Source organism: Schistocerca piceifrons, chromosome 2 (genome assembly GCF_021461385.2).
Source record: "Schistocerca piceifrons isolate TAMUIC-IGC-003096 chromosome 2, iqSchPice1.1, whole genome shotgun sequence".
In the NCBI taxonomy this organism is placed as follows: Eukaryota; Metazoa; Arthropoda; class Insecta; order Orthoptera; family Acrididae; genus Schistocerca; species Schistocerca piceifrons.
Genome location: NC_060139.1, coordinates 290,698,513 through 290,714,843, shown reverse-complemented (window position 1 = coordinate 290,714,843; position 16,331 = coordinate 290,698,513). Strand labels below are relative to the sequence as shown.

The window sequence follows — 16,331 nt, the reverse complement described above, 5'->3', positions numbered from 1 at the left end:
ATATATTGTGAATAGCAACGGTTCTACGACACTCCCCTGCGGCACACCTGAAATCACTGTTACTTCGGAAGACTTCTCTTCATTGAGAATGACATGCTGCACTCTGTTATCTAGGAACTCTTCAATCCAATCACACAATTGGTCTGATAGTCCATATGCTGTTACTTTATTCATAAAACGACTGTGGGGAACTGTATCAAACGCCTTACAGACCTGGGAACCTGTGTCTATGGCCCTCTGAGTCTCATGGACGAATAGCGCGAGCTGGGTTTCACACGATTGTCTCTTTCAAAACCCATGCTGATTCGTACAGAGTAGATTTCTAGTCTCCAGAAAAGTCATTATACTTGAACATAATATGTGTTCCAAAATTCTACAACTGATCGACATTAGAGATATAAATCTATAGTTCTGCACATCTGTTCGACGTTTCTTCTTGAAAATGGGGATGAGCTGTGCCCTTTTCCAATCTTTTGGAACGCTATGCTCTTCTAGAGACCTACAGTACACGCGTACTCTTTGTAAAATTGAACTGGTATCCCATCAGGTCCAGTGACCTTTCCTCTTTTGAGCGATTTTAATTGTTTTTCTATCCCTCTGTCATCTATTTCGATATATACCATTTTGTCATCTGTGCGACAGTCTTCCTCTGTGAAACAGCTTTGGAAAAAGACATTTAGTATTTCGGCCTTTAGTCTGTCATCCTCTGTTTCAGTACCATTGTGGTCACAGTGTGTCTGGACATTTTGTTTTGATCCACCTACTGCTTTGACATAAGACCAAAATTTCTTAGGATTTTCTGCCAAGTCAGTACATAGAACTTTACTTCTCAGTGGTTAGGAACACCATTACTAAATCATTACCATATTCATACTGACACTCTTGGAGCTGCCTTACATTTCAAATTAGATCCTCTATAGACTTTCCTGATTTAAACCCATATTGTTCCTCTCTGTCCTACTACCTTGTGTATGCTCTTTTCCAGAATCTTCTCAAATACCTCAGCAGTATGGCAAACCAAAGTTACTCCATTAGAATTTTGACACAGTGCCCTGCAACCCTTCTTAAAAATTAGCACTAGGATTCCCTTTTTCCACTCAGCAGGTGTCCTCTTCCATACTGTTCTCATGACCCGATAGAGCCACTGCTTTCCAACAATGCCAGCTTCTCTCACTAGCGCCATACTTACTTCATCCAGCCCAGGTGATTTACCTCTTTTTATAGTCTTTATCACCTCTTCCACTTTAGTGGGCAGTTATTTGAATTTAATATCTCCTATCTCACAGCTACAGTTACTAGGGAGTTGAATTTCATTTACCTTACTGAGTTTATTTGTTTTATACCACTGTGGTCTCTCATGGCTAAGGCTATACCCTATCCCTGGTCTTGTGGGAACTTCTGGTACTAGCTATGGAATTATAGGTGGGAACTCAGATACTAATGAAAATAACAGCAAACACTCAAAGCTACATATTTCAGATGTACAATAAATTATTCTTTTGTTTCAGGAAAACCCATATGAGCTGATAATTGCAAAAGAATGCTTGCATTGGTTTAACAAGTCAAAAATGGTTGCATTTTTTCATGCCAACCCAATAAAAGGTGAAGACCAGTTCAAAGTAAGTAATTGCCTCTTCGTGTAGCTAAAATTTTCTGCGCAACTATAACTGGAAAGATTTGGAATAAGGAAATGACTAGCATCACTTATTGCTGCCATGGCCTTTAGTTTGAAGACAGGTTTGTTACAGCTCACCATGCTACTCTGTCCTGTGCAAGTTTGTTCATTACTGGATAACTACTGCAACCTATGTCCTTTTGAATTTGCTTAACTAATTAGTTACTGAGTGCAAGAGCAGAAATATTACTTCACATTTTCTGGGTCGGCTGGTACTATTTTGCATACAGTCTTAAAGAGGAACCTTAAATGAAGCTCTGATTCTCCATTTTCTCTGATAAAAGGCCATTTAGGACTGATCTATTACTCAAACATTTTCAAAATCTTTCTCAACCTAAAAACCTTTTCTTTTGGATGTAATAAACTTAGAAATACCTGATACCTAATTATGCTTGTAAAGGTTTTCATGTTCAGTTTACTCATGAATGATAAAAATTTCACCCACCTTTATGTTTGTATTGAGACACATTCTTGCTGTCTGTAACCATAAGTTTGTAGGTAGAAGTGGTATTCCTTCAGTGTCAGCCTAAAATAATCATCTATAATATGAATCATCTTGTAGGCAGAGCATTCAGTCCATGTTGCTGAGATGTATGGCATGGTATGGCATACAAATATTTTTTCCTAGATGTGATAAGACTCTTTTTGTTTTGTATTGTAGCTGTTAGTTTTAGATTGAAATTCAGTTCATTGTAAAGCCCTAAATGACCTCTGCCACTTTATGATATAGAATTTAATTTTCATTTGATTCACTAAAGAATTTTTTTCCTCAGGCGAGAGTTATGTTCCATAAACACAACATGGCCATAAAGCAGTATGGGCCAAATGTAATCAAGTATGCTTTGGAAAATACAAAATATAGTGCAGTGTTGCCCCTATTTCAGTCAAGAACAGCAGTAGTATTCAGTCCAGAACTGCAACTGGCACAGCTTTTGAAAATTTCAAAGCGTATTCCTCAGCTGATCCTTATGAGTAAGTATTACATCTTTGAGACTTATAACCCTCAAAATCATTTCCAAGAACTGTGGTCCTTTGTATGAAGCTGAATATGAAAATATTACATAAACAAACCCCTTTTTGGTAATATGAAGCAAGTATGCATATACAATATAAATCTTATACTCAGGTTCCACATAGCCAAGTAAAATGAGTGCAAGTCCATTATGAGCTCCACAGTTTTTGAAAATCCACTGAAGCTCTTCCCACTGGAATTCTTGCTCCTACCAAAAGAAAAACACAAATGTGGAAGGGTACAAACATGAAGTATTAATTTTTTTATTTGCTAACTCTTTTTACATGGCGTTGATATAGCTGTTTAAGAAACAAAAATTATCAATAACTTAACTAAATTCTCAAGAATCCGTCAAAGTATCTGAATGTTCAGCACAAATGCTTTTTGTAATAACCAATAGAGAGGATGATTCAAAATCATCTTAGGTCCTGTAGGCTCCTCACAATTAGCTTTGTGATAACACCAGTGTGTGATATTAGTATTGAGATGATGTATGCAGACTTTAGTATACATATGGCTTTCACATGATGTGCCAGATTTGGCCATCTTCTTATTGCAGGCAGCTTGCAAATTGTGGGTGTGGGCACAGCAGAGTCAGTTATAAAGGTGTTGTTAGTATTATAGTGTCCAACTTATTAATTTTGGCACAGGCACAACTAATCTAATGCGTAACTGTGCTTGAGGAATGACCATTTTTGTAACTTCGTATATTTTTTTTCCTGAGATGATTGGTGTGTATGTTGTTAATCCACATCTATTTGTACATCCAAACTCCATTCTGCTCGCATATGGAGCGAGGGAAAAAACGATGGTTACATGCTTCCACATGAGCCCTAGCTTATCTTGCCTCCGAGGTCCTTATGTGTCAGTGGCCGTAGGATTGTTCTGCAGTTTGTCACAAATACTGCTTCTTTAAAGTTTCTTCATGAAAAGAATGTTTTCTTTCCTATAGGGTTTCCCATTTGAGTTCATAGAGCAGCTATGTAATATGGTTAATTGAACCTACTGGAAAATACAGCAACATGCTTCTGAATTGCTTCAATTTCTTCCTTAATCTGACCTGTTGAAGATCCCAAACACTCAAGCAGTACTCAATATCAAATATGAATAAATAAAATAATTTACCATAAAATGGAAGACAACTGTGAAGCCACAAGTAAACACAATTCAGTTGTTAGTGATCTTTGTCAGATATGAGTAGAGATGTGGCAACTAGTAAGATAACCATGCACCAAGTACTCTATAAACAGGGAAGGTGAATTGTCACAGTTAGAATTGGAGAAATGTTAAAAGTTTGATCATTCTTCCTATGCAGTAGCCAACGGCACTTAAATTATGAATTAGAGACAGCTGTGGTGTAGGTAAAAGATCACTCCTGACATCACAGCAAATGGAATACTTCAAGTTACATGTCTTGGGTGTCTTCGTAAGTTTTGAACTGTATGTGTGACAGTCAAAACCAAGATGGGCAAGATTTACAGTATCAGCATATACAATTAATGGCCAGATTGTGGATGTATGGGACATTCTACATCAGTGGGCATTTCATGATCATCATGTCAGGGGTGCACAGTGAGTACAAAAATTTAGGGATATTGCCACATACAGAGTTGGATATTGTGGGAGATAATGTGTTGATAATAGGGATTGTCCTTGACTAGTGCAGACTGTAAAGTGGATAAACACAGGCTACAGTGCAGCAAATAACTAACCATTTCAATGCTCTGTAACAATTAGTGTACAACCATACCATCTGGAATCATTGAACAACCAGTGTACAGCTATACCCCGAACCACTGCCTTGCAGTGGGGCACAGAATCTAGCATTGGTAGAACAGCAGTGCAAATGGACGGTGTAAACATGAAAGGGCTAATGACTCACTGAAGTTGTTGGTACGAGTCAATTACAGGTACAAGCATGTTGCACAATACACCTTGCTTCCCAGTAGGGTATCATTAAGGCAGGTGGTGGAAAGGTTTGTGGGAAGGGGATGATCACTTGTGATGGAATGGTCATCTGATATGTCTGTTCTGGGAAACAAAACATGAGTCTTCAGAATTAATTTTCACTATGCAGTGAAGTATGCACTGATTTGAAACTTCCTGGCAGGTACAAGTCCCCATCTGCCCATGAAGTTTCAGTACAGGAACCTGTTGTCCAGTCATCTGCATCAGTTTGTTTGGTTGTAACATTCTGCAGGGAACTCATACCTTCAGCAAGGCAATGCATCTACTTATCACACCCAAACTGACTCAGGAGAGGTTTGATGATACTCATTCAACATTGGCGTGTGTCTCCAGCCCAGCAGGTCATCTGACCTCTCTCCTTTTCAGCACAACAGGGCACCATCCACAGTGATGTGAGCACTTCTGACCCAACTCTGACCATCCGCAATCCAAAAGGGTCCTCAATCCAAAAGTAGTAAAAATGTGTGGTACCACATTTAAAAATACACGGAGACTTACATAAAAAATGTTTCAAGAATTTTTTTTTTAAGTAATTGCAGCTCCAGATTCAAAAAATTAACACAGTTGGTTCTGGGCTTCCTATAACACGATGTAATCTCCAGTTTGTGGTAGTTTGTATCATAAAATTTCAAAGACTGCTTTAACTTTTGACAATTCATTAACAATAGGAATTGCATGTGTGATGTACATCTACATCAGTACTCTGCAAACCACTATGAAGAGCATGGCAGATGGAACTTCCAGTGTACCAGTTATTAGGTCTTCTTCCTGTGCATTCACATATGGAGCATGGGAAGAGTGACTATTTAAATACCTCTGTGCATTCCCAGGTTTATCATTTAAAGCTTGCTCGTGAAACGTCAGTAGGTTTTCTCGGGCTAGCTTTTGTCTGTATACAAATGTTAGCCATTTCAGTTTTTTCAGCCTCTCTAGGATACTCTCCCATGGTTCAGACAACCTGTGACCATCTGTGCTGCCCTTCTCTGTTTACATTCAATGTCCCCTGTTAGTTCTATTTGGTTCAGTTCCCGCACATTTGGGCAGTATTCTGGGATTAGTCGCACAGTGATATGTAAGCAGTCTTCTGTGTAGAGTGATTATATTTGCCTAGTATCCTACCCATGAACCAGTGAATAAGAAGCAGAATCACATCAAATGAGATGGTTCATTCGATGATATATAACAAAATGACATCATATCATTGTTACTGGTCTTACTTGTATATGCCTTGTGTCTGACACAATTGTGTTCATACTTGCTGTTCACATGTTAATGATTAGTAGTTGGAAGCTATCAGGGCACTGTCTTTCTACTGTTGGACACGAAGACAAAATGGCATTTATCAAGTGATGGCTTATTTGTGACATTGCACCAATGCTCTTTTTTTCCATTTCATTAAATGCTTATTCATGTCTGCTCCCTCAGTTATTTTGCTGGGGAACATGAGTCATGGATTTTAAAGTCTCTGCCTTCTGTTTGTTCCACAAGCTGTTCTGGTGGTCATCTAGTACCATTTGACATTGTTCAGAAATGAGATTGATTGTTAGTTGGATTTTGAAACCAGCAGTCATTTCAGTAGTATCTTTGGATCAATAGAATGTAGAAAACATCCTCCTCATATTATTACTGCATTAGACAAATGATTTTTATCAGGAAAGTAACATGAATTACCAGATGACAAATCAGTCGTAGCTGCTGTCCATGCTAAGACAAATTGTGTATCTTACACAGTACAGCCAGAGTGCAGAGAGGTTTTCCGGAAGTTAACCACAGTCACAGAGTTGTAAATTCCTTACCAGTATTGTTGGCATACACATTGTTCACTGCCCGTAAACTCTGCTGTAGAATTTTGAGGATAAGTTACACAAATGGCTGTGTATTGTCAGTCCACTGGAAAAAACAATTTCACTGTTTCATAATGGGAAAAAATATTCTTGATTAGCTCTGAGACTGCAAAGGATGAACTTCACACTAAATGATGTAGTGCACTGGTCAGTTTTTGAGCCGAGCTTCTGACAGTCTTCAATTATGTAATAGTAATTCTGCTGCAGGTTGAGAGACTACAATAGCATACAGTTGCTTTTCTAACGGTGCAGTGGTAATGATATATTACTTTCAATAGAATCATTACCACTAGGAAATATATATGATTTTCTCATTTGATCTATGGAAATCATGAGTTTTAAGTGGTGATGGGCCCATTATTCACATGAAAATAGGTGAGACTTTACTCAAGTTAGTGAGAATTTGTTTTGTGAAGTGTGTTGTAGATAAGATACAGGCTGTGTCAGGTTTTACAGATTTCATTGCCTTATATATGTTAAATTAATGAGTGTAGATGTCTTGGAAGAAGTGACAGACACAAAGGTAACATAGACAGTTATAAATTATGTGAAACATTACCCACTTTGCTTTATCTTGTTTTGGCTTTAAAGCCTGTTTATTTACATTAATTATATGATTATTTTACAGCTTGCATTGCCGAAGATCGCCTTCTGAGTAGAAATGAAATTGTTATGTACAGTAATTTGCCAGATTTGACAACGGCTCGAGCTGGTCTTGTTGCAACACTAAATTCTGCTGTAAGCCAAGTCTTGAGTAACATCACACACCACCAAAGAACACTCGTCAGCCACTTGCAGAAACATGCAGAACTGCTCCAGAAACCAGAAGAAACCTGAGAAAGTGATGTAGATTACTTGGACTGTAACTGCAGCTCATTCATTAAGTATTGTTGAGTTGTGAAAGAAGAGGAATTTTGTTGAACACAGTTGTAAGATGTAGTGTATATATGATCTATCAAAACAATGACACTGTGTATTACACCTTTAAACTCTATTGTGTAACTGTGTTATTTTCTGTTTTAATAGGTTGCTACAGCAAATTTCTTTTGGTGCAGCATCAGTTTTAATCTGTCAGGAAGTTTCATATTAGCGCACACTCTGCTGCAGAGTGAAAATTTCATTCTGGAAAGATCTTAAAAGCTTGGAAAATAATCTCCTAGACTATTTTTTTATTTCTTTTGAAAGGTTGACTTCATTACTCTCTTAAAATCACATTAAACAGGTAGTCCATATGTCATAAGTTGATGTTGCAAAATGTACACTATGATTAGACTGCAAGGCCAATCGGATGTACATTTTCATATCTGTGCATTTAAATTTTGTAGCCAACCATTGTCATTCCTAGTAGACATCAAAATACACATTACCTGTTTCCATAGCAGTACAGAGGCAGACTAGTTTACGAAATACATTATTTTATTGGTACCAAACCAGATTGACAACTCATTTCATCTGCTTAATATTTTCATTATCATTTAGTCATCTGAATCAGATGTCAGTCTGGTTGGAGTCAAAAGAGCACACACAAGTAGGACTATCAATTCCACTCCATGATGTTGCGTCTTCTTGTCACAGAGCCAGCAACCAGCAGTATGCTTGAAATAGCTATGTAACTTCCTGTACACCATTAGAAGTTGAGCCTGAAAAGGTTCGAAAACCGGTTCGTGGAATGAATAACTATTTCAAAAAAGTGACTTATTGCAATTTTATGTATTTACATAAAACTAGCAATCTACAGGTTGGAGCATTGAATGTTAAATCCTGTAACTCCTTCGCCAGGTTAGAGAATTTTTAAAAAATGGATAGGTTGAAGCTAACTTGATGACTTCTGTGTGGCCACCATTGGCCACACCTAACACCATGTGCCTGGCCTGGCAGTGAAACATCCATCACGAAGACTGGCAGTCAGTGTGTTACTTCAGAACTGTTACAAACATAAGTATTGTGTAAGTGACAGGTTCAGTTAGTTCATGTTAAATCTAACAAGTCCAAATATAAAAGTATAAAATGTTTACAGCCATGTATACAGCACACGAATAAAATATTCGCATGTAAGTCATCGTCAAGTTAAACAGGTGATTACATGGTACGTGCTGGTACCACTCAGGTTGCGTCTGGTATTTATACAAGAAACTAATGCCACCAGAGGCACTTTAGCTAGAGCGCATACTAAACCAGTGTCGCCAATGTGATGATTAAATTGTGGTTTGCACAGCCTTTAGTTATTTTTTTTTTTTTTTTTTTTTTTAAAAAATTGCTTACCATGACAAAACAAGCATCTGACAATAAAACGTATATTGATGTGAGATTAGATTCATACTTAAAATACCATAAAAAGTACAAATACTAATATAATAAAGCCGCTAGCCTGACTAGGTAAACAATACAACTTATGTAAAAGCTAGTATAAAAAGCGTAACAACAAAATAAAAAATCTAAAAAATCTTCCAGCCTGACGGATCAGTTACCATAAACTTAATTGTAGTACAGTTAATAAAGTAGTAACTATACATTAAAGTCAAAAAATCAGTAGTTGATATTATATCCAGTGTGTGGTCTCTTTGGCGACATGTCGTGGTATCCTTGTTTTCCTGTGGTGAAGTTTACGGAGGAAGGCCCAGTCTCCTCGTCAGCAGCAGCCAGCGCACGCCAATCCACTGGGGTGCTCTATGCTACTCAAACTAGTAGGTCTCTGAATGTACCAAAAATTAGATTGAATTCATTCTGTTCATTCAGCAGTAATTCCGGTTGTTGTTTCCTGTGCACATAAATCTCCATTTCAAGTAAGTCCAGTAACTGTCCCTTTGGCGTTGTATGCAACACTTTAATATTATTGTCTATGCTTCCTACTGAATGCCTTTCTCTGTCTAAATGTGTACCGAAAGCGCTCTTGTTCTTATTACATGTATGTTCTCTAAAACGAGTCTGGAAATTCCTTCTTGTCTGATCAATATAAAAACTGACACAATCTTGGCAGCTGATCTTATAAAGACCAGACCCCATATATTTATCGCCGTCATTGTCAACGTTATGCCATAGCTTACAACCAATTGTACCTTTCATTTGAAACCCAATTTTTATTTTTGTTTTTCTGAAGGTCTGCACAATTCTGTCGGAAAACGCGCCATTGTATGTCATAGCAACAAACTTCTTGGTCTCTGGTTCTATTGACCCCTTCCTGTCACATATTTTTGATTTTAGTTTGTAATAAAGTTTTATTACATCACGCTCTTTATATCCATTTGTCTTACCTACTTGTCTAATCATGCTTAATTCTTCCACCTCGTCATTAGGAGTAAGTGGCAGCTTTAGCATCCTGTTGATCATAGCCCTGAAGTATGCCCATTTATGCTTCCTGGGGTGACAGGATTTCGCTTTTATAATAGTGTCAGTGGTTGTTGCCTTTCTAAATATGCTAATCTTATGTCTTCCATCTCTTTTAGTTAACCAAAGATCCAAAAAACTTATACTTCCTTATTCAAATTCCTTTGTGTATTTAATTTTTTCATGCATCCCACCTATTCTTTCCGCTATCTTGCTTATATCACTTTCGTCACCTTTGTACAGTAGTATGACATTGTCTACATATCGTCTGTAATAGACAATTTTTCGCAGATGTCAGGATTTATTTCAAAAACTTATTTTCTAGCCCATTTACAAATATCTCAGATAAAGACCAGACACACTGTTGTCCATTGTGAGTCTGTCCTTCTGATAAAAAATCTTGTTGTTAAATTTAAAATTATTTAGTGACAACACAAGTTCTAAAACTTCCAAAAGTTCTACTATTTCTCCTTGACTAATCTTCTTATATGTTAGCAAGTTCTTTCTTATAATTTCCAACATATCGTTTATTGGGATGTTGGTATATAAGTTAACAGTGTCAAAAGAAGCCCATGTAGCTCCAGCTGGGATTGGTACATCATTCATCTCATTTGCAAATTCATAACTATTCCTGACATTAAATGATTTTCTGTAAGTATATGCTGCTTGTAGTTTCTTGTTGCACTCCCGGTTCAATTTGTAATGAGGACATGACATATTAACAATCTGCTGAATCAGTTCCCCTTTCTTGCATACTTTAATTTGCGAACAAAGCACAGGAATGGACAGATTCATCATTTTTAATCTGCGTTTTTCTTTTACATCTGGGAAAATAAATAAACTTTTCTCAATTTCTTTCGTTATATCTGACTGAAATTTGTTCACAGGTTTCTCTTGACCTCAACTATGTAACTATCTGCAAGAAACTTCTCGGTTTTATGAATGTAATCACAATCATAAATGTGTTGTTATAGTCTGTCGGTAAACTGAAGAGTGAGCGCGCGAGTCCCCACTCTGCCTATCCTGCTACGTCACACGGCGCTTCTACAGGCTGTTCCACAACGTAGTACAGTCTTTGCCGCGATGCACGCTTTAAATCTGTGATGATGCCGTGTGCAGATACGTCCCGTCTGCGTTTATTTTTAGACAAATGTGTTAAGATTATAAGGAAAACAAAACATTATAGAGTAAATAATATTAACGTAAGAACGGAAGTCAGGATTCTACTACAAACATAGAACCGAATGCCTGTTCATATGAATGTATGTTCCTCTATTCGTAAGACGAACCAGATATAGTGCATCAGTCTGTAGAATTTAAGGCTTGTTCTTACTTTGTGTTTCTACTAAAAGGTAGAAGTTTTCTTTGAAGGGCTGTCTTAAAACTTAACAATTCTTGCAACACGAAGAGTGCTTAAAAAGTAACCAGAAATTTATAATTACGTGTGTTGTATTAGTTCGATTCACACTGCTTTTTTTGTCATTGTCTTCGTAAACATGTCTGAATAGTATTTCCAGGTAAATCCGATTTCACGCAATGTCTTGTGTAAAACATCTTTCTGCAACGAAAATGTATTTTTTGTTTCACGCCAGTGAGTAATTTCCGTAATGTGGGCATTATTTTTCGGTTGATGTAAAAGTCCTCCATCGTTTGTCGAATGACCGATTTTGTGAAACTGTCTATAACAATGGGTTTCCTCCCTAAATTATTAGTTTTCCTTCGCGGCGATTCCAGTAAACCAAGCGCCTTGTTTTCGCGTACCTTCCTTATGCGTCCTATTTTGGCGAGGCTGATGTTTGCATAAACTGCAGCCCTTTGATTGGGACTGGTAATATTAGCCAACCGTTCTTTTTGTGTAGCCACCTTTAAACACAAGGTGTAATAACGTTAGAGACGATCGAACTCTCGTTCTGCGCAAGTATCTTCTTCGTATTCTGCACATTTTCTTGCAAATGCAGGGCGATTATCCGTCACTTCCGGATACTGAAGTATATCAGTGAGTACACAGAGTCAACCGACTGAGATTGGCAACTAAGATCCCACGAACAGAAACGACGTATATGACTGCACGCCGAAGTAGACTGCTAGATAGGTAACGGGCAACTGATTTTGGGTTGCCCTATAGGCCAGTGGCAGGTTTCTTCCGGGAAAGGCCAATTCCCCCACCAAAAGCGCTGCTCACTCTTGAGTTTACAGACAGACTATAAATATATTGAGAAATAGTGAAGTGTTGTGACAGGAAGAACACGACTTCTGGCAGGTGACTATAGCATTAATAACACAAAATCAGGCAGGGGTAATGATGGAGTATGCCTAATGATGTACAAGAAAATATGAACGTCAGTAAGCTAGTGAACACATTATTGTAGCAAAGCCATTTAAAAAAAAACCAACACCCCAAAGAAGTAAAAGTTTATATGCCCATTACCTCCACTGACGATGAAGAAATAGAATAATTTCTTTTATCTTGTCACACCCTTTTTTTTCACATACTTTGAGAGACAGAAATTTGTTTGTGGCAGAAGAGTATGAAAAGAACAAGAAAGAAAAACGTTAGGTGAATATGGACTGGGGGAAATGAATAAAAGGGAGGCAGCATGCCAAAATTTCCCACAGAGCATAATTTAATTGTGTGTAACACATGGCTTAAGAGAAAGATGGTTGTATTCATGGAGAGACTTGCAGACACCAGAAGGTTTCAGATAGATGATGTAATGGTAATACAGAAATTTGCAAACCAAGTTTTAAACTGCAAAACATTTCCAGCTGCAGGTATGGGTTCTGACCATAATGTATTGGTTGTGAACTGAAGAAATTGTAGGAAGTTAGGAAATTAAGAAGCTGAGACCTGCATAAATTGAAAGAACCATAGGTTGTTGAGAGTTTCGAAGGGAGTATTAAGCAACAATTGACAAATGTGGAAAAGGGATATAATAGAAGATGAGTGGATAGCTTTGAGATTGAAATAGTGAAGGAATTAGAGAATTAAATAGCCAAAAGAATTGATAAAAGGACAAATATACAAAAATGGAGCCAGAAAAGAAGAATATAGACCTTTAAAAATGAGACTGATAAAAGTGCAACTATGCAAAGCAGGAATAGCTACAGGAGAAATGCCAGGGAATAGAATCATGCATGAGTATGGGAGACATCAATGTTGCATATAGAGAAATTAAAGAGCGCTTTGGATAAGAAAGGTAGCAGTATGAACATTAGCTCTGATTGCAAACTAGAATGACACAATGAAGGGAAAGCTGAAAGTTGGTCGGAATTGAGATCCTTGAGAGAGCCATCTACAATAACAATTATTCTTCTAGGCATGTGAGATCTATCAGGCAGACAGAATAACCCCAAACTTCAAAAAGAATACAGTAATTCTTTTTCCAATGAAGGTAGATACTGATAGGTGAAAATATTACTGAAACATCAGCCTAATGACTCACAGTTGCAAGCTACTGACAAATAACTGGAAAAATTAATAAAAAAACTTCAGGGAAGACCAGTTTGCTTTCAGGATATACATGGTAATACCCACATTTCAACTAAACTTTTTATTATTTACACTCGAACACACGCTTTAAAATTCTGAAGGTAACAGGAATAAAATACATGGAAAGAAAGGTTACATACAACTCACACAGAAACTAGACTGTAATTTTAAGAGTCAAAGGGAAACAGTAGTTATTCAATCTTTATACTGAGAAAACAAAAAATGGAAAAAATTTGGGAAGGGAACTGAAGATTAGGGAGAAGATATAACACTTTTGAGGTTTGTCAGTAACATTGTAATTGTGTGAAAGACAGCAAAGGACTTCAAAGAACAGTTGATCGGAATGTATGGTGTCCTGCAAAAAGTTATAAGGTGAACATTAACAAGATTTGAAACAGAGGATGACATGCGTAAAGATGAAATACTAAACACCTTTTTTCCAAAGCTGTTTCACAGAGGAAGACTGCACTGCAGTTCCTTCTCTAAATCTTCGCATGAACGAAAAAATGGCTGACATCAAAATAAGTGTCCAAGGAATAGAAAAGCAACTGAAATCACTCAACAGAGGAAAGTCCACGGGACCTGACAGGATAGCAATTCGATTCTACACGGAGTACGCGAAAGAACTTGCCCCCCCCCCCCCCCCCCCTTACAATAGCTGTGTACCGCAAGTCTCTAGAGGAACGGAAGGTTCCAAATGATTGGAAAAGAGCACAGGTAGGTCCAGTTTTCAAGAAGGGTTGTCGAGCAGATGCGCAAAACTGTAGGCCTATATCTCTGACATCGATCTATTGTAGAATTTTAGAACATGTTTTTTGATTGTGTATCATGTCATTTCTGGAAACCCAGAATCTACTCTGTAGGAATCAACATGGATTCCGGAAACAGCAATCGTGTGAGACCCAACTCGCTGTATTTGTTCATGAGACCCAGAAAATATTAGATACAGGTTCCTAGGTAGATGCCATTTTCCTTGACTTCCGGAACGCGTTTGATACAGTTCCGCACTGTTGCCTGATAGACAAAGTAAGAGCCTACGGAATATCAGACCAGCTGTGTGGCTTGATTGAAGAGTTTTTAGCAAACAGAACACAGCATGTTGTTCTCAATGGAGAGACGTCTACAGACGTTAGAGTAACCTCTGGCGTGCCACAGGGGAGTGTTATGGGACCATTGCTTTTCACAGTATATATAAATAACCTAGTAGATGGTGTCGGAAGTTCCATGCAGCTTTTCACGGATGATGCTGTAGTATACAGAGAAGTTGCAGCATTAGAAAATTGCAGCGAAATGCAGGAAGATCTGCAGTGGATAGGCACGTTGTGCAGGGAGTGGCAACTGACCCTTAACATAGACAAATGTAATGTATTGCAAGTACATAGAAAGAAGGATCCTTTATTGTATGATTATATGATAGCGGAACAAACACTGGTAACAGTTACTTCTGTAAAATATCTGGGAGTATGCATACAGAATGATTTGAAGTGGAATGATCATATAAAATTAATTGTGGGTAAGGCAGGTGCCAGGTTGAGATTCATTGGGTGAGTCCTTAGAAAATGTAGTCCATCAACAAAGGAGGTGGCTTACAGAACACTCATTCGACCTATACTTGAGTATTGCTCATCAGTGTGGGATCCGTACCAGGTCGGGTTGGCAGAGGAGATAGAGAAGAGCAGCGCGTTTTGTCACAGGGCTATTTGATAAGCGTGATAGCGTTACGGAGATGTTTAGCAAACTCAAGTGGCATACTCTGCAAGAGAGGTGCTCTACATCGCGGTGTAGCTTGCTGTCCAGGTTCCGAGAGGGTGCGTTTCTGGATGAGGTATCGAATATATTGCTTCCCCCTACTTATACCTCCCGAGGAGATCACAAATATAAAATTAGAGAGATTCGAGTGTGCCCAGAGGCTTTCTGGCAGTCGTTCTTCCCATGAACCATACGCGACTGGAACAGGAAAGGGAGGTGATTACAGTGGCACGTAAAGTGCCCTCCGCCACACACCGTTGGGTGGCTTGCGGAGTATAAATGTAGATGTAGAGTAATGGAATGCAAGCAAATCATGTGATGCTAAGGGCATCAAATTAGGGAATAAGAGACTGAAAGTAGACTACTTTTGCTATTTGGGCAGCAAAATAAATGATGGTTGCAGAAGTAGGTATGGTGTAAAATGCATAGTGGTAATAGGGAGCTAGACATGTCTTGAAAACAGGAATCTGTTACCATCAATCCATCAATTACAAATGTAAATGTTAGAAAGTCTTTTCTGTAGAAGATATCTGTCTTGACTGTGTCAATCACGTCACAGTTCAAAATCTGGGAGCAGCACAAATTAAACCAAGCATTACACAAAATATGTTGACTGATATAAAATGACCACAACCTACATCCACTTGACCTACTTACTCTAGTCTTAACAACAATGGAAACTCCAGCTAGGAAGGCATTCCGGGTCAAAATGCTGCAGTTGGTGGTCGATTGTGTGTGTTTTTTACTGATGAAGGCTATGGCCAACACCTGTTGTACAGTTCACAGAGCAGGTTCAAACATACCACTATGAACGTCAATGCACTTTTGCGCTCTAACGATAAGATGATGTGTTGCTTGAAATTATAATGAAATTGTTCAGTTGCCTGTTGTTGGTTCCTGATCAATTCAACAGCATCCATGATGCGACGAAGCAGTTCATCTCATGTATTTACGTTCACTTTGTGCACCTCTGATTTTATCCAACCTCATAAGCAGAAATCTAAAGGTGTAAGGTCAGATGATCTAGGACGCCGGTTAATAGCACCGCAATGGCCAATCCAGCGATTAGGGTAGGTGCGGTTGAGATGGTCCCTCACACATAAGGTACATGTGGAGTGGCACCAACATGTTAAAAGTACATTCCAGTTCGCTTGGCTAAAGGAACGTCTTCCAATAGTTCCACAAATGAATTTTCCAAAAAATGCAGGTACCTCTCTCCCTTAAAATTGATAATAAATGGACCTATCAAAAGGTTACCGATCACGCCAC

The 16,331-nt window shown here is 38.2% G+C and overlaps 1 protein-coding gene across 1 annotated transcript in view; it reads left to right on the top strand.

Annotated features, from left to right (window-relative positions):
- Positions 1-7,493, top strand: part of LOC124777108 (39S ribosomal protein L10, mitochondrial) — a 36,728-nt gene extending 29,235 nt beyond the window's left edge. Inside the window, exons 3-5 of the mRNA XM_047252391.1 lie at positions 1,509-1,619; positions 2,449-2,647; positions 7,128-7,493. Of these exons, the coding sequence (XP_047108347.1) occupies positions 1,509-1,619; positions 2,449-2,647; positions 7,128-7,336 (519 nt within the window). The 3' untranslated portion in view covers positions 7,337-7,493. The remainder of the gene's footprint in view (positions 1-1,508; positions 1,620-2,448; positions 2,648-7,127) is intronic.
- The last annotated feature ends 8,838 nt before the right edge of the window (positions 7,494-16,331 follow it).